General features: G+C 41.2%; 1 protein-coding gene across 4 annotated transcripts in view; it reads left to right on the top strand.

Moving 5' to 3' along the window:
- LOC134226190 (uncharacterized) overlaps positions 1–24,493 on the top strand; it is a 144,223-nt gene that overhangs the window by 105,389 nt on the left and 14,341 nt on the right. For 3 of the 4 annotated variants that reach the window (XM_062706802.1, XM_062706801.1, XM_062706800.1), the window contains exons 2-6: positions 1,514–3,178; positions 3,236–3,574; positions 22,545–22,739; positions 22,848–23,419; positions 23,480–23,726. In XM_062706802.1, the coding sequence (XP_062562786.1) occupies positions 1,617–3,178; positions 3,236–3,574; positions 22,545–22,739; positions 22,848–23,419; positions 23,480–23,726 (2,915 nt within the window). In that variant the 5' untranslated portion in view covers positions 1,514–1,616. The remainder of the gene's footprint in view (positions 1–1,513; positions 3,179–3,235; positions 3,575–22,544; positions 22,740–22,847; positions 23,420–23,479; positions 23,727–24,493) is intronic. The other variant, XM_062706803.1, reaches the window with a different exon arrangement.

The raw sequence follows: 24,493 nt of genomic DNA, 5'->3' as shown, positions 1-24,493 counted from the left end.
GGCTCTGAGCCTCTTGAAAGGAGGCTCTGAGCCTCTTGAAAGGAGGCTTCAAGCCTCTTGAAAGGAGGCTTCCAAGCCTCTTGAAAGGAGGCTTCCAAGCCTCTTGAAAGGAGGCTTCCAAGCCTCTTGAAAGGAGGCTTCAAGCCTCTTGAAAGGAGGCTTCCAAGCCTCTTGAAAGGAGGCTTCCAAGCCTCTTGAAAGGAGGCTTCAAGCTTTTGAAAGGAGGCTTCCAAGTCTCTTGAAAGGATGCTTCCAAGTCTTAAAACGAGGCTTCAAGCCTCTTGAAAGGAGGCTTCCAAGCCTCTTGAAAGGAGGCTTCCAAGCCTTTTGAAGCGAGGCATCCAAGCCTCTTGAAAGGAGGCTTCAAGCCTCTTGAAAGGAAGCTTCCAAGCCTCTTGAAAGGAGGCTTCCAAGCCTCTTGAAAGGAGGCTTCTGAGCCTCTTGAAAGGAGGCTTCTGAGCCTCTTGAAAGGAGGCTTCTGAGCCTCTTGAAAGGAGGCTTCTGAGCCTCTTGAAAGAGGCTTCTGAGCTCTTGAAAGGAGGCTTCTGAGCCTCTTGAAAGGAGGCTTCTGAGCTCTCTTGAAAGGAGGCTTCTGAGCCTCTTGAAAGGAGGCTTCTGAGCCTCTTGAAAGGAGGCTTCTGAGCCTCTTGAAAGGAGGCCTGAGCCTCTTGAAAGGAGGCCTGAGCCTCTTGAAAGGAGGCTTCCGAGCCTCTTGAAAGGAGGCTTCCGAGCTTCTTAAGAGGAGGCTCTGGAGCTTCTTAAGAGGAGGCTCTGGAGCTTCTTAAAAGGAGGCTTTGGAGCTTCTTAAAAGGAGGCTTTGGAGCTTTGAAGCCTCTTGAAATTTGACTTCGGACCCTCTTAGATCTTTCGAGCTGCATGGGAGAAAGCTTCCGCGGCACGTAGAAGGAGACTTTTTAGCCTCTTTCTGCTTCCGAAACTTAAAAACGTGGTGTCCGGAATTTGAAGCAAAGATGTCCGGTATCCAGTAGCCTTGCGAGCAAAGCCGTAGGATTTCCAATCCGAAGACGGCGAGTTCGATTCTCGAACCGGTCTAGGATGTTTTGAAAAAAAAATTCAACACCCAGGGTATAGTGTATCGATTGTACTTGCCACACAAGATACATACTCATGCAATGGTGCGCATAGAAAAGCTTTCAATTAATAACTGAGGAAATGCTATGTGAACACAAAGTTGAAAAGCAGGCCAAGTTTCAGGTGGAATGTAGAGCCATTGAAGAAGACGAGAATGTCCGGTTTTTGAAGCTTCCCATATACTGTATCCGGATTTTTAATCAAGTGATGTCCAATGTTTAAGATTATATTGACTACATCATGCATTCAAACAGTACACTATAGCAAATTTGATAAGTACATCTTAACAGAGTTTGATTTCACTCAGTGTCAAGTACTTAATTCCATTTGAAACATTCATCTAAGTTTTCAGAAGTGCTTAAATGACCGGATTTCGAGTCGATACGGTATACTCACAATTTTTGTGCTTTTCTCATTCCAGATCGCCCGATAATCGCACCCGTAGCCATGAGTAACCAGAATTGTAACATCTTTCAGAACTGTCATCTTCTTGAACACCTACCTTTCCCCAACGACTTCCACCGATGGACCAGTTCGGTCCATCTCTCACTGGTCAAGGGTCCTACTGCCCGTACAGTACCGATTCCAGCTCGTCGGCGCGATCCTACGTCCGCCCATTTGACACTATAAGAGCGCTCCACGAAACGATCGTATCACTTCGGACGGCTCTGGAAGATTCACGCCGTGAAAACGAACGTCTCCAAAAGCAGATCAACGTGCGGGACGTTGTTGAAGAAGGTCGAGGATTTCTCAAAGACTACAACAGTCACACCTATGGGAGTATACCGAAGGACCTGAACACCAGTGTTGAAGCGGAGGAAGCTGATGTACTCGATAAGAAATCAAAGAAACTGAAAAAACGAAGAAATAAACCATTCGGAAACGAATCGATCGACACAAGAATTGACCCTGGTGACAGAGCAGAAAACCAATCGCCCCTTCAGGAAACAAAAGAAGAGCCTTCAAAAAAGAAGCATTCATCGCGGGATACTCAAAGCCACCAAAAAGTATCCGTGGTTCCGGATATTCAAATCGTTTCCCATCCGGCCTCCGGCAGTGGACACTCAGCCATGGCTTCAAGAATCGACGTCAAGATCAAGGTTTCGTCCAACATTAACGTGGACGGGAGCAGCTCTGAAGCGGACAGTTCTGAAGCGACGGGGAACGAGGAAGTCACAGTGAAAGAAGCGAATACTGCGGAAACTCCTGAGGATGATGACAGAACGATCGCCGTGGATGAAGAAGGAGAAAATGTAACGGTGAAACAAGAGTTCATCAAAGGTGATGTGTCAAATTTGAAAATAAATTTAACAAACGAGGAAAACTTGAGTGTTACCAAGTCCACGGAAGGGATCAACATTCGGCAAACATCGTCGGAGAATCTGCATGTGGACGTGGACAAACAGAGCAACCCATCGATCTCGGAAGGTGATAATTCAGTTTTCGCCGATGATGTTGCTACCCCAGTTGAGCAAGAAGGTGCCGCGGGGTATACGGCACCGGAAGCAAGGACTGCAGTGAAGAAAAGTGAATCGGAAAATCAAGAAGAAGTGGATGATATCGAGTTGATATTTTCCTCCGACGACAACAAGGACATCATTCAGGAGGATTTGGTGTCTATTTCGGATTTTGAACCGTGGCAAGAATCGGGGCAGACTGGAACGCCGGTTCTCATTAAATTCAAGCAACTGTCGTCCGATCATGAGTCTAGTCAAAAGGGATCGCTGGATCGTAGTGATAGTGAAGCGTTGGAAGGGGATGAATCCAGCAGGGATCCACTTCCGAAAGAGAAGAGTCTTGAAAGTCAAGATTCACTGAATTTAGAAAGTGCAAAGAAGTGTTTAGAGTTTAGAGCAAATTCGTCTAGTTTCGAAAAGGATGGGAGCTTAGATTATGGAACAAGTGGGAATGTGAATAGAGAAGATAGCTTCGACGTAGGTGCTACAAGTGGGACGAGTGCTTTAGGGAAACGATGGACTAATTATAATGTGTTGATTGAGACAGATATTTCAAAGTGCGGAATTGCAGAAGAAAATATTTTGGAGATGGGTAGGCGAAATACTTGCCCCAATCCTCCGGCGTACAGGTAAGCAAAAAAATATATTTCCACGCACCCTTGCATCAAAAGTATGTTCCAATCTAGGCCCATCATCCATACGGGAACGCGTTCACCGGCTACGGCATCCAACCGTAGTCCTTTGGCGGTAAAATTCTCCCGGAGTCCTCGTACCTATTCGCCGCATCAGTATCTTCCACCGGGTAAAACCCTCCGGACGGTGACGGCCACCGACAGTGCAGTGCACTCGTTTGGCGGTGACGAAGCCAAACGTTCCCGAGCAGCCCAAACCGATATTACGGCTCTTTCGCAGCAGTGGCGCTCGGAGACTCACCTCCCGGTTTCGGAGTACGGCTCCGGTCTCTACACACTACCTTCGAAATTTGTTCCTCCTCCGACGACCGGAAGTCGGAAGTTTTCGCTACGGTAAGTAACTTACTGGTACAGCCTTGTACACATCATTCTGCACCTAAAACACAATAGTGCGACTCATTCATGTTTCATAGGAACATGACGCTCATTGACGAATTTATCATACTGAAATATTAGGAGCCTGTATAACGAACATTAAGGGGTCCTCCTTAGCCGTGTGATAAGATGCGTAGCTACAAAGCAAGACCATGCTGAGAGTGGCTGGTTTCGATTCCCGGACGGCCTAGAAAATTTTCGGGTTGGAAATTGTCTCGATTTCCCTGGGCATTAAACCATCGTCGTGTTAGCCTCATGGTGTACGAATGCAAAAATGGTAATTTTGCTTAGAAATCTCGCAGTTAATAACAGTGGAAGTGCTTAATGCTGCGATGCGGCAATGTGCCAGAGAGAGATGTAATGTCAATAAAGATGAAGATATCGAAGATAAAGGCTAAAAGGCATGTTCTTGGTAGTAGACCCTATCCCAAGTAACATTTTAAATTTTATAACGCTCTTGAAGATCATAATTTACTCTACAAGAGTGTGATAAAACCAGCATAAAACCAAAATGTCACTAAGGATATATGCAATTCTCAAGTACTTTACATTTCTTAATAAAACTTGGAAACCTGAGAATAAGCAAGCACTAGCTAGCACTTTTGGTACAAATTTGATGTCACTAAATCCGAAAATTATGTTGATTTACGTAAACACTTGATCCCGAAGTATTCTCTATAATAAATCCGTATCGGAAAATTCCTCTGAATTCCCACGGGGATGATGAGAATACTTTTTTGTAAAAGGCCAAAATAATTTTCTGGAATGGAATGGTGGAATGCCTTCCTTTGTCATAAGACGAGTTCATACTTTCTCATTTAATTCCACCATTGACACCTATAAAGAAAGAAAGAATATGGAAGTAAGGACAAGAATCAAGAGAGAATGGAGAAGAAAAATGTAAGAATTCAGAAAAAAGAAAGGAGAAGGAACAAGGAAGATCGAGTAAAGGAAAGGAAGAAGGTAGAAATAAAGAAGGAAGAAGAAGAAACGAAGTTAGAAAGAATGAAGATAGACAGAAAAAGAAAGAAGTATGGAATAAGTTAACGACAAATGAAAGAAATAAAAACAGAGAGAATTAAGAAAGACCATGGAAGAAAAACGAAAGAAAAAAAGTAGATAGAAGACAGAAAAATGTACAAGGAAGGAAGGAGAAGCTAAAAGCTAGAAAAGAGAAGGAAGAATGAAGATGGAAGAAGAACTTTGAAGGAAGTAGTAAAAAGAAAAAGGTAGAACGAAGAAGAAGGAAAGAAAAATAAATAGGAAATCTATATACATAAAAATGAATTTCTGTCTGTCTGAACCTTATAGGCTCCGAAACTACTGAACCGATCGACGTGAAAATTTGTATGCAAATGTTTTTGGAGCCGGGTAAGGTTCTTAAGATGCTTCGAGACCCCTCCGTCCTTTGGAAAGGGGGGCTCCCATACAAATGAAATAGAAATTTCTGCATAACTCGAGAACTAAGCGGATAATAAATGAATTTTAGGCGAAACGAAGCTCGTCGGGTCCGCTAGTAAGGAATAATAATGAAGAGGGAAGAAAAAAGAAGGAAAAAGAAAAAAAAGAACAAAGGAGGGAAAGGAAGGAAAGATCAAAGCAGAAAAAAGAAGGAAAAAATGTAGAAGAAAACAGGAAGAAAGCAGAAGACAGAAGTAGAATGGAAGGAAGAAGAAAGAAAGAAGTAGTATGAAGGAAGAAAAACTATGAAGGAAAAACTAAAAAGGAAGAAGGTAGAACGAAGAGGAAAAAAGAAAAAGGGAGAAGGAAGAAGGAATAAAAAAACGGAAAAAGGGAAAAGAAAAAAAGGAATAAAGGAGGAAGAAGGAAGTATGAAGAAAGAAGCAAAAATGAAAACGGACGAAGATTTCGATTTATTTTTGTTTGTGCCCCTACTTAATAACGTCAAATGTGAATTCATCCATTGAAATCTTTTTCTCACGATTTCTCAGCTTTTTGAGTTTCAGCCATTTGTATTTAAGCCTAATGTAAAATTTTTACTTTCCATCTTTTCAAGTTCAGCCGTTTATGAGTTTTCAGCTCTATGTGATTCAGCCTTAGGTGGAAGTCCCATCGTACTTGACTCCACCCAAGTCGTCAATTCAACTTGTCTTATGATAAGTGAAAACATAAACTGAAAGCTCAAAATAATGTTCCTGTCAAAAATATGCTTCGCCCTAGTACTCATGTGAAGCATCAAATTGATTGGTCCTTGAGTGCTCCATCACTACGGGGCAAAATCGTTACAGCAGCAAAATCCTTCGCCAAATCGATAATCCCACTCGAAAACTTTTCGTCTCACATTTAATGATTTGCCGGTTCTGTAAGTTTATCTGGTTTTTCCATTCTCTCGTGACCGCCTGTGGCACCCACGCCACGTGCCGCATTTCGTCCCACTCTGGTGGGTATGTACCACATTTCTGATTCTCTTGGCACTAGCCAGCATAGAAGATCGCAAGCGGAATGAAACATTTTAATGGCGAAGCCCCACACCGACACCACGCGAACGCGAGTTGGATTCAATCTGGACTTCTTATTCAAACAGACTCGAAAACAAGCGGTGGCTTTTAGGGTGGTCCAATCGACAGTAGGGCGAAACTCGTCCAGCTTTCCATGTTTGATAATGGCGGAAAGCGGTTGAGAGGATGATGTTGATGATAAAATCCTGTTTCCTGAAAATTCTGCAAAAATCTGATTTACTTGATGGAGTTACTTCCTCAAAATTAGGTGATGAAAAAAGGAAAATTAATCAGAAACTTTTTGGATTTTTTTCTCTGGAATAGATTTTGCATAAATATGTTAAATAAGTACACAAGTCTTCATAACACAAATTAATGTTTAATTGTGAATATCGTTATTAGGGGTGACAATGCTCCTCACCCCATTAAGATTGAGTCACTGTTTTAATAATTTAGAATTCATGTATAATTGTTAAAATGTATCTCTAAAAGATTTACAATACAATTACTAAGAAGAAAAATGTTCATTATGACGGGAAGTAAAAACATAAGCTATAAACAGGTTAGTAATTAGAATATGTATTGAACTTTTGCTCGATGCTGTTCATAGCACTCGGATGTTAGTGGGCGGGGCGAGGGATAGGGAGAAATGGGGGAGACCCCGTTAGCGGACGAGTGCCATACTGACTGCTATCGTGGTACTTTTCCAACTGTGTCCTTAAGCTATTTTGTTATCCAACCGACTGGCCAATGAAAGCAATGACCCAATCTAACCCCTAGTGCCAATGATAGTAACGACCAGTGTCATACATAATACTGGTATGCACAAAAAAGAACTAATGCTGACCACCCTAATGGTAATGCAAATGTTTACTCGATAAAGAAATGCAATCACTACCAACAGCTGGAATTATAAAGCTACGTTCTATGAAATGTAATTTAACTCTTTATTATTATACTCATTGAATGTTTGCCGTTTACTGTTTGAAAAGAGATTGAGATATGACAGCTATAGCGGTAGAATGGATCAATCGAGTCCGTCGAATCGGTTTTCATGAATCAATAGAAGCTTTCTGTATTAGCCGTTACAGATGTAATCCGTTTGTCTAAGTTTAATTCTCTCCTGGCGTAATGTTATGATTGAAATCGGCAAGTTAATTGTTCAACCAAGTTGAATTCAATTTTTTTGCCAAAAGCTGAGTTTTGTTTATTGCTTTACGAGCAGAATTTTTCAACAGCTTAAACTTCCTTACAATTGCATAAAAGCGATCTAATCCAATACTGGCAGTATTCTACACAACACATATCACTTTAATAAATTGGTTTGAAAAAAGGTGAACACAATATGTATGTAACCATTCAACTGTAAAAAAACATCCTCCCAACGCTTCGTTACCATTATGACAAACACCCTGAAGCCATGTTTGTTTCATTGCTCCTCTGTTGCGTTCGACGTAAATGTGAAAGCAACGATAGCACTCTTAATTGAAATTTATCCCATGTTTCCAACCATTTACCACGTGCCACTACTGTTTACCGTGATTCTCATCAACACGCGGGTGATATATAAACCCCATGTTCAAAACAAACATTCAACATCCCCTCATGAAAGTTCTATTACAGACAAACAGACGAGCCAACAGAAATATTTTTGTTATGAATTTGCTTAGATTATTCACATACCTCTGTAGCATTATTAAAGTTCCCCCAAACACGCACGACACGATTGTCAATGGAACCCTGCATCATGCAGCAACTTAGTGAAAAAGTCGCGACAAACAGTCGCCCAAGAACAACTACAGTCGAGTCGTGTGTGTTTGGAGGAAACTTTACCGTTAAGTCGCTGGGAATGTTTGCGAATTTAATCAATTCTCGAGTCTTCTTCTTCATTGGCATTACATCCCCACACTGGGACATTGCCGCCTCGCAGCTTAGTGTTCATTAAGCACTTCCACAGTTATTAACTGCGAGGTTTCTAAGCCAGGATACCATTTCTGCATTCGTATATCATGAGGCTAACACGATGATACTTTTATGCCCAGGGTAGTCGAGACAATTTCCAATCCGAAAATTGCCTAGACCGGCACCGGGAATCGAACCCAGCCACCCTCAGCATGGTCTTGCTTTGTAGCCGCGCATCTTACCGCACGGCTAAGGAGGGCCCCTAAATCAATTCTCGAGTACTTATTCAAAAGGACGTATGTGATTTTGTAAACAAAGATTCATACGTCGATTTGTCCAATCCGATGGCACTTCCAGGCAAACCAACACCATGAACCGGTAGCCGAAGCCTCCCCCTACCTGAGTGTGGTGATGGTTTGCGTGGGAGTGTTATCAGATTGGAGAAATCGACGTATGAATCTATGTTTACAAAATCACATACGTCCTTTTGAATAAGTACCCGAGAATTTGTTATTCTGTATTATAAAAAAAAATATGTCTGGCTCAAATTTTTTTACCTATGTGGGTAATGGGAAAGACCATCAACAACATCATCATAATACATTTAATTTGAATGTTCAAAATTAACAAAAACGAATACAGTGTAGTTTAAACAATCATTAGTTAGATCCGTCGCGTCAGTCTTCCAATAATTCCCTTGTGTTGAGGCTTTCAGGACTTCGGGCGTAAGCCAACATCTGTCGCTCTTTTGGTCTTTTTGATAGCGGTCTGTAGAACAACATTCCTAGCGATTCCTGAATCAAATTTGACAGGCCTGCAACAGGTGTTCCATTCCAGGTAATTTAAGAAATCCAAGAATTGGAGTACATGCCTTGAGGACAGTATGCGTATCGAAGGACCTATTTGCTTTTTTTCGAAATGCAACATGCTCTCAGAGATCATTTGAACCAAATTGGATATACTTCAATTCATAATGCATGCTCTATTCCAGCCCACTCAAAGATTTCCATGTGCTCATACAATTTATTTCCAGGTATCACAATTAGCGCGACGTGGGTAATGCGACCCCGGTAAGGTAGCTTACTGAAGCCTCTCAAATACCACAAAAACTGGAGACAGAAGAAAAAGAGAACGTTATTTTTGGCAACCGACCTACCAACGAAATAAGGACTATGATTGGAAACTCGGTACCTGGAATGTCAGGAACCTAAATGCACCTGGACGAGTGAGCCTTCTGACTAGCGAACTGTGTGGCCGCTATTCAAGAAGTCCGATGGCCCAGATCCGGAGAACGTGAATTCCGAGCCATGGACCCCACGACCAACACTGTATTCAAGTATAACATTTATCACAGCGGCGGTGAAAAAGCAGAGCATGGAGTTTGTTTCGTAGTGATGGGCAAGCAGATGAAGCGAGTGATGCAGTGGAAACCCATTAGCGAACGAATCTGTGTGTTGAAGAAATCAATTACAGCCTAATCAGCGTTCACGTACCGACAAACGATAAATCCGACGACGTGAAGGACACATTTCATGAATGTCTTGATAAAGCCTATGGAGAGTTCCCAAAGCATGACGTGAAAATTGTTATCGGAGACACTAACGTTCAGGTCGGTGGAGAGGACTTTTTCCGTCCCATAATCGGTAGGGAGAGCCTTCGCGGCCTACGGCTAGTAAATTTTGCTGCTGCATCACATGGAGACACCCAAATGGTGAAACTTGCAACCACATAGACCATGTTCTGGTGGACGGGCGCCATTTCTCGGATGTTGTCGATGTACGGAAATTCAGAGGTCCGAACATTGACTCTGATCATTACCTCGTTGTCAGTAAAATTCGATCACGGTTGTCAACTGTATCGAACGAAAGATCACAGAGAACGATGCGTTACAATATCCAGCGATTGTCGGCGGAAGGAATATCGGTTGAGTGCAATCAACGTTAGCGACAACATCAACGATCTATGGGAGTCGATCCATGGAGCGGTGAGTACAACAGCACGAGAAGTGGTAGGTACTGCACAGAGGCGACCCAGGGCGGTTTGGTTCGATGTGGAGTGTCAGAGAGTGACAGACGAGAAGAACGTTGCCAGAAGCCGGATGTTGGTGTCGGGTACCCGATCGAATAGAGATCGGTACAAGGAAGCAAGAGCAGCCGAACACCAACCCACCGCAGGAAGAAAAAAGAGTACGAAGAACAAGTTATTAGTGAGGCGCAGGAAAAAATGGAGCAGAACAATATGCGGAGGTTTTATGAGTCTGTCAATGGCGTGCGGAGAAACACAGTGCCATCTCCCGTCATGTGCAACGACCAAGAAGGGAATTTACTGACAGATAAAACCGAAGTGGCTGCCAGGTGGAAGCAACACATCGAGACTTTGTTGAATAGATGAAGTGACGGTGCATCGGTGAACAGAATAAATATTAGCGACGATGGACAAGCTGTGGAGTCACCTACACTAGATGAGGTTAGAAAAGCTGTTGAAGAGCTGAAAAACAATAAGGCTGCGGGGAAGGACCAGCCAGCCGGGAACTTCTCAAACATGGCAGTGAGCAGCTTTATGAAGTTCTGCACTGTCGAAAATATGGGAAGACGAGGAAATGCCTGCTAGCTGGTTGGGCGGTCTCATTTGCCCTCTCTTTAAGAAAGGGCACAGACTGGAGTGCGCCAATTACCGAGGAATAACCCTCCTTAATTCGGCGTACAAAATTATGTCCCGTATTCTGTTCAACAGATTAAGACCGCTTGAAGAGTCCTTCGTCGGCGAATACCAAGCAGGTTTTCGTGAGGGCCGATCAACGACGGATCAAATGTTTACCCTGAGATAAATCCTTGATAAATTCCGGGTGTACAACTTGAGGACACATCATCTGTTTATTGATTTCAAGGCAGCGTACGATTCAGTGAAACGGGATGAATTATGGCAAATTATGCTTGAACATAGTTTTCCGGCGAAACTGATACGGCTGATTCGTATAACGTTGGACGGATCGAAAGCAAGTGTAAAGGTTGCGTATGAAATAGCAACGTCATTTGTTACCTTAGATGGATTAAATCAGGGTGATGCACTCCCAAATCTACTGTTCGATATAGCGCTCGAGGGAGCGATTAGGAGAGCTGGTGTGCAAAGAAGCGGTACCATTATCACAAGATCGCATATGCTCCTGGGATTTGCGGACGATATCGATGTTATCGGGATTGATCGTCGTGCCGTGGAAGAGGCTTTTGTGCCTTTTAAGAGGGAGACAGCGAGGATTGGACTCACGATTAATACCAGCATAACGAAGTACATGGTCGCTGGCAATCAACGTGGGTTTATTAGTGGTGGTGGTAGCGAAATGGTGCTGGATGGTGAAAAATTTGAAGTGGTGGAAGAATTTGTGTATCTCGGAACATTAGTGACGAGCGAGCGAGGTTAAAAGGAGTATTGCAGCTGCAAATAGGGCTTATTACGGACTTCGTAACCAGCTTAAGTCCCGTAGTCTGCAAACGAAAACAAAACTCGCGCTGTATACTACTCTGATTCTTCCGGTGGCTTTATACGGCCATGAGACATGGACGTTAAAGGAGACTGATGCGAGAGCTTTCGGAGTGTTTGAGCGTAAGGTTCTGCGGAGAATACTCGGCGGTAAACAGGAGAACGGTATCTGGCGGCGTCGCATGAATCACGAATTGTACCAGGTGTATAAAGGGCTGGATATTATTAAGCTTATACAACACGGCAGATTAGGGTGGGCTGGTCACGTTGTGCGTATGCCGGAAGAACGTCAAGCGAATATAATATTTAGTAGAGAACCCGGAAGAGGCCGCAGACTTCGTGGAAGGCCGCGTACACGATGGCTTTTTGCAGTTGAAGAGGACCTGAGGGCGCTCAGAGTTCAGTGCGTGATTTCTCTGTTTTCGGACAGCGGAAGGATGACGCGACGGGCCGAATAATTTGTCTTCCATGCCGCGGCCGGTAATAAAAATCAGTTCAGTGCGAGATTTCTCTTGTTTCGGACTGCAGAACGATGACGCGATCGGCCGAAATATTTGTTCTGCATTGCGCAGCCGGTAATAAAAATCAGTTCAGTGCGTGATTTCTCTTGTTTCGGACAGCAGAACGATGACGCGATCGGCCGAAATATTTGTTCTGCATTGCGCGGCCGGTAATAAAAATCAGTTCAGTGCGAGATTTCTCTTGTTTCGGACTGCAGAACGATGACGCGATCGGCCGAAATATTTGTTCTGCATTGCGCGGCCGGTAATAAAAATCAGTTCAGTGCGAGATTTCTCTTGTTTCGGACTGCAGAACGATGACGCGATCGGCCGAAATATTTGTTCTGCATTGCGCGGCCGGTAATAAAAATCAGTTCAGTGCGAGATTTCTCTTGTTTCGGACAGCAGAACGATGACGCGAGCGGCCGAAATATTTGTTCTGCATTGCGCGGCCGGTAATAAAAATCAGTTCAGTGCGAGATTTCTCTTGTTTCGGACTGCAGAACGATGACGCGATCGGCCGAAATATTTGTTCTGCATTGCGCGGCCGGTAATAAAAATCAGTTCAGTGCGAGATTTCTCTTGTTTCGGACAGCAGAACGATGACGCGAGCGGCCGAAATATTTGTTCTGCATTGCGCGGCCGGTAATAAAAATCAGTTCAGTGCGAGATTTCTCTTGTTTCGGACAGCAGAACGATGACGCGATCGGCCGAAATATTTGTTCTGCATTGCGCGGCCGGTAATAAAAATCAGTTCAGTGCGTGATTTCTCTTGTTTCGGACAGCAGAACGATCGCGCGATCGGTCGAAATATTGTGTTCTGCATTGCGCGCCCGGTAGTTAGTTTGTACTACTTTTCGCGCCCGATTCATGGCTAGGTAAAATCACTGTGTATAAAGAATGGCACGGTCGTATCGCTTATCAGAGTGAATCCAGATCCAACGATGCCTACCAATTAACTGATAATCCTTCCTGTGGTTTTGTGGAGACGCAGAGGTAAACACGGTCTTCAAATAGCAAAACCACCTACTAATATTCCTTCCTTCTTCCTAACTGACTACAAGGACGTGGCCGGCGCCGTTATTGATCATTTGAATTTTAGAGTCACTGAAACTTGCACACTGAGAATGCTTGAACAATCCCAGTCAATCATTCAGTTGATTCTTTGTGCAATTTCACTGATTCTGGTCAATCACGGAGTAGCAACCATAGATATGTGTAGTCAGTCAAAGCTAAGCTAAGCTAAGCTAAGCTGAAGAGGACCTGACGGCGCTCAATGTTCAGGGCGAATGGAAGCGATTGGCCCAGGATCGAGTCCAGTGGAGAAGGATACTCCATTCGGCGTAGGTTCATCGAAGAGCTGTACCCCATCAAGTATCAAGTAAGTATCACAATCAACATGAACGATTTAAAAAAGGTTAACAGCTCTCAAAGTGCTCAAGGCCTATACTTTAGGGAATTCTTAAATAAAGTGGGATGCATCAACTTGTGAACGTAAATCGAATTCTATGTATCACAAAGCATCAACCATTCATGAAAAGTTATTCGTAACCTTTGGTTGTACATCGTCTTCTTCTTCAATGGCTCTACATTCCAGCTAGAACTGGGCCTGCCTTTCAGCTTAGTATTCATTTATTTGATTGTTTCCTCCATCTGACTTATAGTCTTAATGAAATTTGATGGGGAAACCAGCTTGAGATAGTAATAAAGCGTTTTCCTCAAACTAGCACAAAACCCCATATTTTTTCATATACACATAGTTATTGACACACGTTTACACGCAGTTCTATTAGCATTGCATCAGTTGTTAATTGAAAGTTTTTTTGTCCGCCATTGTATGTGTATGTATCTTGTGTGGGAAATACAATGGATCCACAATTTCCAAGGTGTCGAGATTGTTTCCCACTCGAAAACATCCTAGACTGGACCGAGAACTCGCCATTTCTGGATTGACAATCTTACGCCTTTGCTCGCAAGGCTAAATGGAGAACCATGCATGGTTGTGCGTGTAGGCCTTAAGTCATATGTTCAGGGAATCCTTGGATGACCTGAAACGGAATCATTAATGAAGGTGTACTCAATTTAATTTAACGGATTAAAAAAAATTTTTAAAAGTGTTAACCGCCCTTTAGTTACACGTTTAGACCTTAAGGCATGGAATGGAATGTCAATGATTTTTAAAATTATTTTTACGTCACGTGCTGTAAAGAGAGGCCGTAAAATGGAATGACGTATAAATAAGTGCCACGAAAAGAGGGTCTAGTGAAGAAATAACACAATTGAAATTTTGAGAAATTACGAAAATATTCTCCAATAACATTTTGTAACTAGTTGTAGTAGCACATTCAGTAATACAAATTACAAATCATATTGAAGAAATTAATTCATTTGTAATCGATACAAATTGTTTTACTCTTTGGTCCGCTTTCCTGTGCCTACGATAGCATTGTCAGTCAGTGACTTCCTTCATTATCAACAGCTTTATTCGTATCTGCAAGCCATTTTCCGCTCTTTCCCGCAAACTTCCAAAGTCATAGTTCGATCATCGATATTCCAATAGCATTGGATAATGAGATTTTATAACCGTTAAGCTCTCCTGCACACTTGTTAAGCTTGTTTGATAAAAGGCGAGATGAGGCTCACAGCACAAACTAGCCTTTTGATGTAAATTTTGAATGAAAACATTCATGTAGACACATATTAGAGCTTAAATGATGTTAATCTACCATCTATCTTCTATCCATCTATTTATATAAAAACCATATGTAAGTGTGTAAGCTAATTAGAACTCTCAAGGGCGTAGCCAAGGGGGGGGGCAGGGGGGGGGCCCTAAATTGTGGAAAGATTGAACGGGTACTGAAATGAATTTCCTCAAACATGTGCACTTTACGATCCAATCATATACAGAAATAGGTGGTTGAAATTCAAAAGATTCCCAAAACTTATTAGGGCATCCAGAATCCATAATATATGAAAGTTCAAAACAACTCGAAACATTTCGGGCTCAAAAATTCTCCTTGAAATCCTTCTAGAAGCTCCCCTGGGAACTTCTGAATTCCTCCGGAAAGTTATCCACAAATTCTTCTGAAAATCGTTCGAAAATCCTTCTCATGTAATTGTAATTCCTCCTTATCTAGAAACCCCCCACTATTTTTTTTTAGGAAATTCACGAGGAAATTCCTTGAAGATTTCTTTTCTTCTCTTCAAGATTTACTTCTAGATATTTCTTCGGCTATTCTTTCTTCAGGAAGAATCCGGCATTTCCTTCAGGCATGCATTCGAGAGTTCCGTCAAGAATACATACGGAATTTCTTCCCAAAATTCTACCAGAAGTTTCTTCAAAAATGACGGAAATCCTCCGATTTAGCTCCATAATTTCACTTGTAAATCTATAAGAAATTCCTTCGGAAATTCTTCTAGGAGCTTCTCCGGGCATTCCTCTCGGAACTCTTCCTTTAATTCCTCCGGGATTACTTCCAGGAAATTTTCCGGGAATACCTCCAAACATTCAATAGCGAAATCATCTAGCATTCCAATCTGGAATTCTTTTCGCAATTACTTCAGAATATCCTTCACGAAATCCTCTAGAAATATCTTCATGAATTTCTCCTGGAATTCGTCCAAGTATTTCCCCAGAAATTCTTACAGGTATTTTTTCGGGAGTTTCTTCAGGTACTTCTCCAGGAATTTCTCCGGGAGATTTTCCGTGGAAGTGTACTAGAATTCCTTCCGGACTTCACTCGGAATTTACTCGGATATCTGCCAAGAGTTCTTCCAGAAATTTCTTCGGAACAATCCGCAGGGATTTTCTTCAGCAATTCATCTGGGAATACTTTCAGGATTCCATCTGGGAATTTCTGCATTAATTTCTCCTGGTATTTTTCTGGGAATTCCTTCAGATATTTTTTCGGAAATTCCTTTAGGAACTTCTCTAAGAATTATTTCAGGACTTCCATGTGGGAATTCTTCCAGAAGTGCTTGTGGGAGTTCCTCCGGGAGTTCTTCCAGGAGTTTTTCCAAGAAATTCTCCGGTAATACCTCCAGGAACTTTACAGGGAATTCCTGGACGATATTTGGCAGGAATTTCACGGGAAATGGGATTTCGGAAGTTCCTTCAGAAATATTTTTTCTCTTCCTCTAGGGTATTCCACCGGATGTTCCTCTGAAGTTCCACCAGTAGTTCCTTCGGGAATTCAATCAGGATTTCTTCCAGGAATTCATTTAGCATTTCTTTAGGCATTTATCTACAAATTCCTCCAGAAGTTCCTCGGAGAATTTCTCTGGGAGTTCTTACGGGAATTCCTCCGGGAGGTTCTTTTAAGAATTCAAAGTCGAAAATATTAACTAGGTTCGCAACAATTTCAATCTTAAACTGAATCACACTCGATAAATATATAAACTAAATACAAAAGTAAGCATTAGAACTAATATTTAGGAAAATAAATTTAATCGGACGCGAACTTACTCCGAGCTTAGTATGGCGTCGTTCAAATTCACTTTTTAAAAAAGACGGTAAGTTTTCAACTGAACTCTAGTAAGCACTCCACTATAATGAGGAAACCGACGCGACTTAGATTGGCTTCAGCCTAGTCGTTGCTACGTGTTTCCCTCTTATTGGTCGGTTACAGAGAGTTTAATTTACGACGTAATACGAACTATTGTTGTAAATTACAATCAAATCTGGCTGTTTTACAACGACGCATTAGATCATGAACGACGCAATAAATTCAAATTTCTAATCCTTCTGTGCTACTTCAGTTCTTGACACATAGGTGGCTAATATAGGTTACTGTCTTTGCTAGACTTTCAAATCCACTGACTGCATCGTCACGGCAGGGTAAATGAAAACTTACATTGAGCAATACACAGCACGATATCAGACAGCAAAATACGCGAAACATAAATTAAACGACAAACGCTTTAAGTTGGGTTCACAATGTTCTTACAAGTTCCTCCTGGAATTCTTACGGAAGTTCCTTTGGGAGTTCATTATAGAATTCTTACGAGAGTTCCTCCAGGATTTCCTCCGGAAATTCTTCCTGTAGTTCTTCAATAAATCCCTCCAGAAGTTCCACCGGCAGTTCCTCCGAGAATTCCTCTGATAATTTCTCCGGAAATTCCTATAGAAAATCCCCCGGGACTTCCTCCAGAAATTACTCTGGCAGTTCCTCCGGGAGTTCCTTTTCAGAGAAACACCCGGAGAAACTGCCGGTAAAACTCCCGGAGGGATTCTCGTAGAAACTGCTGGTGGATCTCCTGGAGGAATTCCTGAAGGAACTGCCGGAGGAGGTCCCGTAAGATCTCCCGTAAGAAATCCCGGAGGAATCTTAGGAGGAACTCCTAGAAGAATTCCTAGAGGACCTCCCGAATGAGCTCCCAGAGAAACTATCGGAAGAACTTCGGGAGGAATTTCCAGCTTAATTTCTGAAGAAAGCCTAAATGATTTCCTGAAAAAAGCCTGAATAAGTTCCTGGAATAGCTTCTGGTGGAACCCCCGGAGGAATTTCCGGAGAAACTCCCGGATGAATTGCTGGTGGAACTCTCGGAGGAACTCTCGAAGGAATTTTCTGGAAGAATTTCAGAAGAAACTCCCGGGAGAATTTTCAAAGGAACCCCGGGGAAACTACCAGAAGCATTCTCGGAAACAAGAGAATTCATCTTATAGACAAATCTCGTCTAGCTGAAACCCTTGTAGCTTTGTAGCTGGACCATCATCATCATCAGAGGACCTCCCGGAGAATTCCCTGAGGAGCTCGCAGAGAAATTCTCGGAGGAGCTTCTGGTGGAAAATCTATATAAATTCCTGAAGAAGCCTAAATAAATTCCAATTTTGCCGAAATTCCCAGAAGAATTTTCAGAGGAACTGCCGATAGAACTACCAGAATTATTCTCGAAGGAAATCCTAGAGAAATTCTTGGTGGAAATGCCGGTGGAACTCCTGGAACAATTCCAGGAAGAATTTTCGGAGAAACTCCTGGAGGATCTACCAGTGGAAATCTTGAAATTTCCACCGGAATTCTTTCAGGATTTCATTGCGAATTAATCTAGGAATTCCTCCGAAAATTCCATTGTTGATTTCATTTTCGGTACAATTTCTGTATAAATTTCCGGTGGAATTCCTGGAGAAATTCTTTGAAATTTTCACAAGAAATTATTCGAAACAATTCACGGAATATTGTATGGAATTTACACAAGAAATTCGAAGATTTTTCGTGAAATTCTCAGGAAATTATTTGAATTATTGCAGGGAATTCTGCAGAACTTATAAAGAAGTTCGTGAAGATTTTCTTGGAGCAAATAATGGTGGAACTTTCGGATCAATTCCCGGCAAAATTTATTTACTGGAGGCATTCCTAAAGAATTCCTGATAGAATTTCGGATAGAATACCAGGAGCAATTGTCGAAGGAATTCCTGGAGAAAGCTTGCATATTGATTTTTCTGCCTATTTTATAATAAATATTATTCCAGAGAGGATTTGTTTTGAAATTCAGATGTATGGATCTAGTTTTCTTAAACTTATGGAAGAATGCAGGATTTTTATAATAATTGTTATAGCCGATTTTATATTCTTTCTGAATACTAAGTTCGTTAATATTTTTCTCACTTTATTCAAAAATATCTGATGAGCAATAAATCACGCATCTTTAAATCCATTATTGTTTTAATCATTATTGTTTCGATTTGGTTTCATGTGGTAATATTCATGTGTTTTTATAAAACTACTATAAAACTACGATTTAGAAGACCAAAAAAGTTGCCCCCCCCCTTTCTAGAAATCCTGGCTACGCCCACGAGAACTCTGCCGTAAGTCCAATTGTGCTGAAGTTTTGGATTATGCAAATTGAGTAACGAAAGTATTTCGGACACAAAAAAAACTCGTTACAGTACCTCCCATACTAGGGCCATTGTGAACCAATTGAGCATTGAGAGCTGTCGAAATGTGAACCAAATAAACATTATTATTGTTGCAGATTGAGAGGTATTGCGATTGTTATGAAATAGATTCTAAGAAAAGTTTCACTAAATAAACAATTTGTTTTACTTTTGCAAGTAGAAGTCTAGACCAACATTTGAAAAGGGCGTAACAGCCAAAATTTATTCCTTCTGATTCCTCGTCTACATATAAAGCTATATTTGTAGACGGAGAATCAAAAAGAATAAATTTTGGCTGTTACGCCCTTTTCAAATGTTGGTCTAGAAGTAATCTGGTTTATGCATCGTATTTAGTTCATTAAATACAGTGTTGACCCGATTTTGTCACTCCCCGATTTTGTCTACCCCCGATTTTATAACGTTCTCGACCCGATTTTATCACGTCCCGATTTTATCACGTTTTCGACCCGATTTTGTAACCTCAAAAAAAATTAAAATTTTAGTCATTCTTTTTGATTTCGCAAATAATAGCACAAGCAACATTGATTTTCATGAAATAACTTTCACCGCCTGTAGTTTATTATGAATGCTTCTGAGTACCTGTGAAGGATTCTGTAAGCATTTTGACAAGAAATAACGAGTACCATTCACGCATTTAGCAATCGCTAGAACTGGAAATGGACTTCCATACCGTTTCCATTACTATTCCTATACCTTCAACTTGAGTATTCTAACAGTAATGAACTATAGAGCTCGTTTCCTACATCCAATTAGAAATTCCATCAGTTACCTTCTCCTATCTATCACATTGGCAGCTCGTTAACCAAGACGGACCTCTGCCTCTCCAGAAATTCCAACAAATTCCGCATGATTGATTGATTGATTGATTGATTGATTGATTGATTGATTGATTGATTGATTGATTGATTGATTGATTGATTGATTGATTGATTGATTGATTGATTGATTGATTGATTGATTGATTGATTGATTGATTGATTGATTGATTGATTGATTGATTGATTGATTGATTGATTGATTGATTGATTGATTGATTGATTGATTGATTGATTGATTGATTGATTGATTGATTGATTGATTGATTGATTGATTGATTGATTGATTGATTGATTGATTGATTGATTGATTGATTGATTGATTGATTGATTGATTGATTGATTGATTGATTGATTGATTGATTGATTGATTGATTGATTGATTGATTGATTGATTGATTGATTGATTGGTTGATTGATTGATTGATTGATTGATTGATTGATTGATTGATTGATTGATTGATTGATTGATTGATTGATTGATTGATTGATTGATTGATTGATTGATTGATTGATTGATTGATTGATTGATTGATTGATTGATTGATTGATTGATTGATTGATTGATTGATTGATTGATTGATTGATTGATTGATTGATTGATTGATTGATTGATTGATTGATTGATTGATTGATTGATTGATTGATTGGTTGATTGATTGATTGATTGATTGATTGATTGATTGATTGATTGATTGATTGATTGATTGATTGATTGATTGATTGATTGATTGATTGATTGATTGATTGATTGATTGATTGATTGATTGATTGATTGATTGATTGATTGATTGATTGATTGATTGATTGATTGATTGATTGATTGATTGATTGATTGATTGATTGATTGATTGATTGATTGATTGATTGATTGATTGATTGATTGATTGATTGATTGATTGATTGATTGATTGATTGATTGATTGATTGATTGATTGATTGATTGATTGATTGATTGATTGATTGATTGATTGATTGATTGATTGATTGATTGATTGATTGATTGATTGATTGATTGATTGATTGATTGATTGATTGATTGATTGATTGATTGATTGATTGATTGATTGATTGATTGATTGATTGATTGATTGATGTAATGTCTTTTTAAATGTTTGATTGATAATTATCTTTTAAAAGTAAATTGAATTTTGAACCCAATGAAACATATCGCGAAACTGGACTGTACCCAGTTATAAAGCTTTTATCCAATATTGTTGTCGATTTATTTCGCATCATCTTTAATTATCGATCTCCGTTTTTGCTTATGAAGCTCCTCCCGGGCACAAAATCACTTGGCGCCAGCAAATTAATTTACAAAGCCGTAGTGCAAAAAAGCTAAACGTGCCTTGCGCTTTTACCCGGCTTGCCGAGCACTAATCGACCGGAAGGCCAAGTGCTGATTTAAGAATAGCATTGGTGGAGCTCTTGCTCTACAAACTAAAGTGGGTGCCTGAACACAAGACTTTGCGAAATGCGGTACGTTCCTCTTCAAAGCGGAGTACTGGAACCCGGCGAGTGTCACGATCCGAGCAGAAATAGAGCAAGGGAAACGATGAGTGGATTTGTTCACAAATTCACACAATTAAGATTAGAGGCACCCGATAATTGAGTATCACTTCATCTGATGCTCTTGTTCACCGGCACTGCTACTCGCTCGAGCTGGAACGAGGAGCGTGACTAAATGGGCTTAGTCACGCCACCGAAAGTCTGTGCCTAGTCCGACCGATGTCCCCATGGGAAAACCGTGTTTTCTAGTCGGGAGCACATGGCTTACGATGGGAACAGCCAGATGAAAAATTGTCGATTGTTTATTTATTCGTTTAATTGAATTATTCTACGTATGTGCGTATTAAAAAAATATTCATTTTGGACTTTCGAAGTTCTTTATGATGTTGACAGTGTCAGCCTATCAACTTTCGTCTTATCTTTACCTTATTGAAAACAATACTGAAGACTAAAAACATTACGCTAAACTATGCTACGATAAACTTAAATTCATGAAGTAACCTTAGCAGTAATGTGAGAAATTAAGACCCAACTCTTAACGGCAATTACAGATCAATTACAATCAACGCTTTTAAATGTAACGATTTTGTCTTGATGACGTTGATGGTTGGTACAGGCCACTACGTAGTGATAAACGTTTCTAACCAGCAACTCCGCATCAGCAATTTTGTTATCAGTCAATTCGAAGTCATTTAAGTAATTCTTAGTATGTAGGTTTGATAAAAAATAATCCTTATACTACATCTTGCCTTATCCATCCAGAGATCAAATTGGATTGGATAAGACTATGTCTTGCAACAACCTGCAAGTAAAAGCGTATCACTCTTCGATGATGTCGATGTTTTTCTTCTATGAGACACCATTAGGATTTATAAGGCCCTCATGATTGAGTCGGTCAAAAGTCTTCCGTAGTTAAAAGTCAAACGAGAATACTTTCAAATGAATTTAGGAATCGCTAATAAATAAAATTCAATTAAACTAACCAGCTTCGGGACAGAGCATTAATAAAAATAGCAAAAAAAAAATACAATTTAATATTCTGAAGCGGAACATGAAAAAATAAGTCTAAAACATTCCACACATTCATTGCTTTATTGCCTCCATGAATCTGTATCGTTTTACCAAGCCAATTATTTTGACAATGTTAAGTACCACCATCCACAAAATTCTCATTTTACAAGATGAGGATAGAATGAACCCCTCATCATTTTTGCACATATGTACATCTAATCGTGTAGCTTATATCCAGCAAAACATGTTATGGTTTGTATCTATTCCACACTGCTGCTGCCGGGCTCACATCAACAACTACCGATGGGAACCGCAATTCCAACCACCGTGCAACCATCAATCAATCGCCTCCTGCTGCAGGCCATCAGATAAAACCCAGGAGGCCCGTCGAGTGCTATTGAGCGATATCAATTTCACCAGCATGGTACCGGAGCTATCGCGCTCGGCGGATCACCTTTGCCAGCAGCCGGATGAGCAGGATGAGAACAACGATGAGAACCGCTCGCCGAACTATTTCAAGGGCAACCTACTCAAGACACCGGAAACGGTTAAGGGGTACCGACATTTGTTGAATCATTTTATTTTCTTCCCACACATACTATTTTGCAGTTGTGGTTTTTAAGTTCAGATATTTATAAGTTGTTTTCCTTTACATTCCTTCAGGATTCCGCCCAGCTATAGCATGACTTCACCTGGAGTTTCTCAATGGACGGTCAACGAGAGCAGCATAGCTACGCAAACGACGCAAACGGACGCCTACTGGGCCGATCGCGGAGACTCGTTCGATTCGTCCAAAAGCTACTCACTTGGGTCACGGTACAGCACACTAAGTAAGCATCACCGTTCGCGAAGCGTACCATCAATCCGCTGCGCGGTTTGTCGACACAACCACCAAAGCACATCGCTTCGAGCTTCGGAAAGTATGCACTACACCCCTAGGGTGACCTTCCATGAATCAACGCACAAAATACGGGGCTCGCTACCGGATCTGAGGCACGACTGCAACTGTCCCAGAAGGTACGGTGGGCCTTCGCTGTATCGCATTCATGGAGACTCCGGTGGATCGACGGACAGTTTACTAGAGGAGGCGGAAGACTTCCTGCGAAGGTCCATTGAAGGCAACATTATGCTCGAGGACCCCGGGGGACACTGTGAACCTCCATTACCTCCGCCCCCACAGCATATCCCGGCCACAGCCAAGCATCGAAGGTGCTCCGAGAACGACATTCAACGGGGTAATTCAGAGCTTTGATGAAACATTTCTTCTAAATTAAACAATTCTCTTTAATTCACAGACTACATTCCGTCGAAACAGGCACTGCCATTCCTGCCAAAGACCGCCAAATGTCTAAAGCCCGGGCATCTAGCGAAGGTAATAGCACGCAGCGGACGAGTTGTAGTCGGTAGGGTACGCTACATTGGCCCGCTGGCGGGCGGTAGCGGTGCCTATGGTGACCAGGATGAGACCTATGTTGGCCTACAACTTCCAAACAATTTGGGCGAATGTGATGGATCGATTGATGGAAGAAAGTTTTTCGACTGGTAAGTTATAATTTATTGCTCTCATTCAATTTTATACCTTAAATTTATCTACTGGCATCGGACAAGGATCAGCTGAATACTTTGCACCATCGTTACCGATGATCTGTTTTGGAACAGATCCAGATTTGTTCTGGCACTCCAATCCTAGAACTGTAGTCTGGATGACAACCTTTTCCTCTGGTTTTGTAATGGTACCATCTCCTCCGCAGTAGCGACTTTGAAGAGTGAATATGTTCTTTGCTTTGGATGGAGGAATAAACTGCACAGGTCTAGGTATCAGCTCTGCGTAATCTTCCAAAGAAGCTTCTAACCCGCAAGTTAAGCAGTGTGCACTTCGCTTTGAGCTCAGCGAAATTCCCGCTGCTATCGATCTCTTTGAGTTCAAATTCATTTCCATCTGCCTTAACTTTGTCAATATTTTGGATTGTTGTCTTCGAAGATCAATGATGTCTCCCGTTCGAACCTTGGATTCGAGTTCTTTCGTTAGTTCGTAAGTTTTCTGCTTCAAATGCTGGTCTTGTCGGTAGATTCCTTCATAAAGCTTTGCTATGTTGCTGCTCAGCTCCCTTTGTGTCACGCTGTAACATTCAAAAGGAACATATCCCTTCAAATCTTCCGTCAAAGCTCTTAATTCCAGCTCTCTCTCCATTACATCCTTATCGGCTTTCGTCATTGAAAAATAATTGATCTGCTCCGTGACTGTTTGAACAGCCGTCACAAACTGCTGTCGATCCTTCTCGATGCACCGAATTTGACACTTTATTTCT

The sequence above is a fragment of the Armigeres subalbatus genome, chromosome 3, assembly GCF_024139115.2.
Source record: "Armigeres subalbatus isolate Guangzhou_Male chromosome 3, GZ_Asu_2, whole genome shotgun sequence".
Taxonomy (NCBI): domain Eukaryota; kingdom Metazoa; phylum Arthropoda; class Insecta; order Diptera; family Culicidae; genus Armigeres; species Armigeres subalbatus.
The sequence above is the reverse complement of the archived record's forward strand: the minus strand, read 5'-3'. Positions and strand labels throughout refer to the sequence as shown.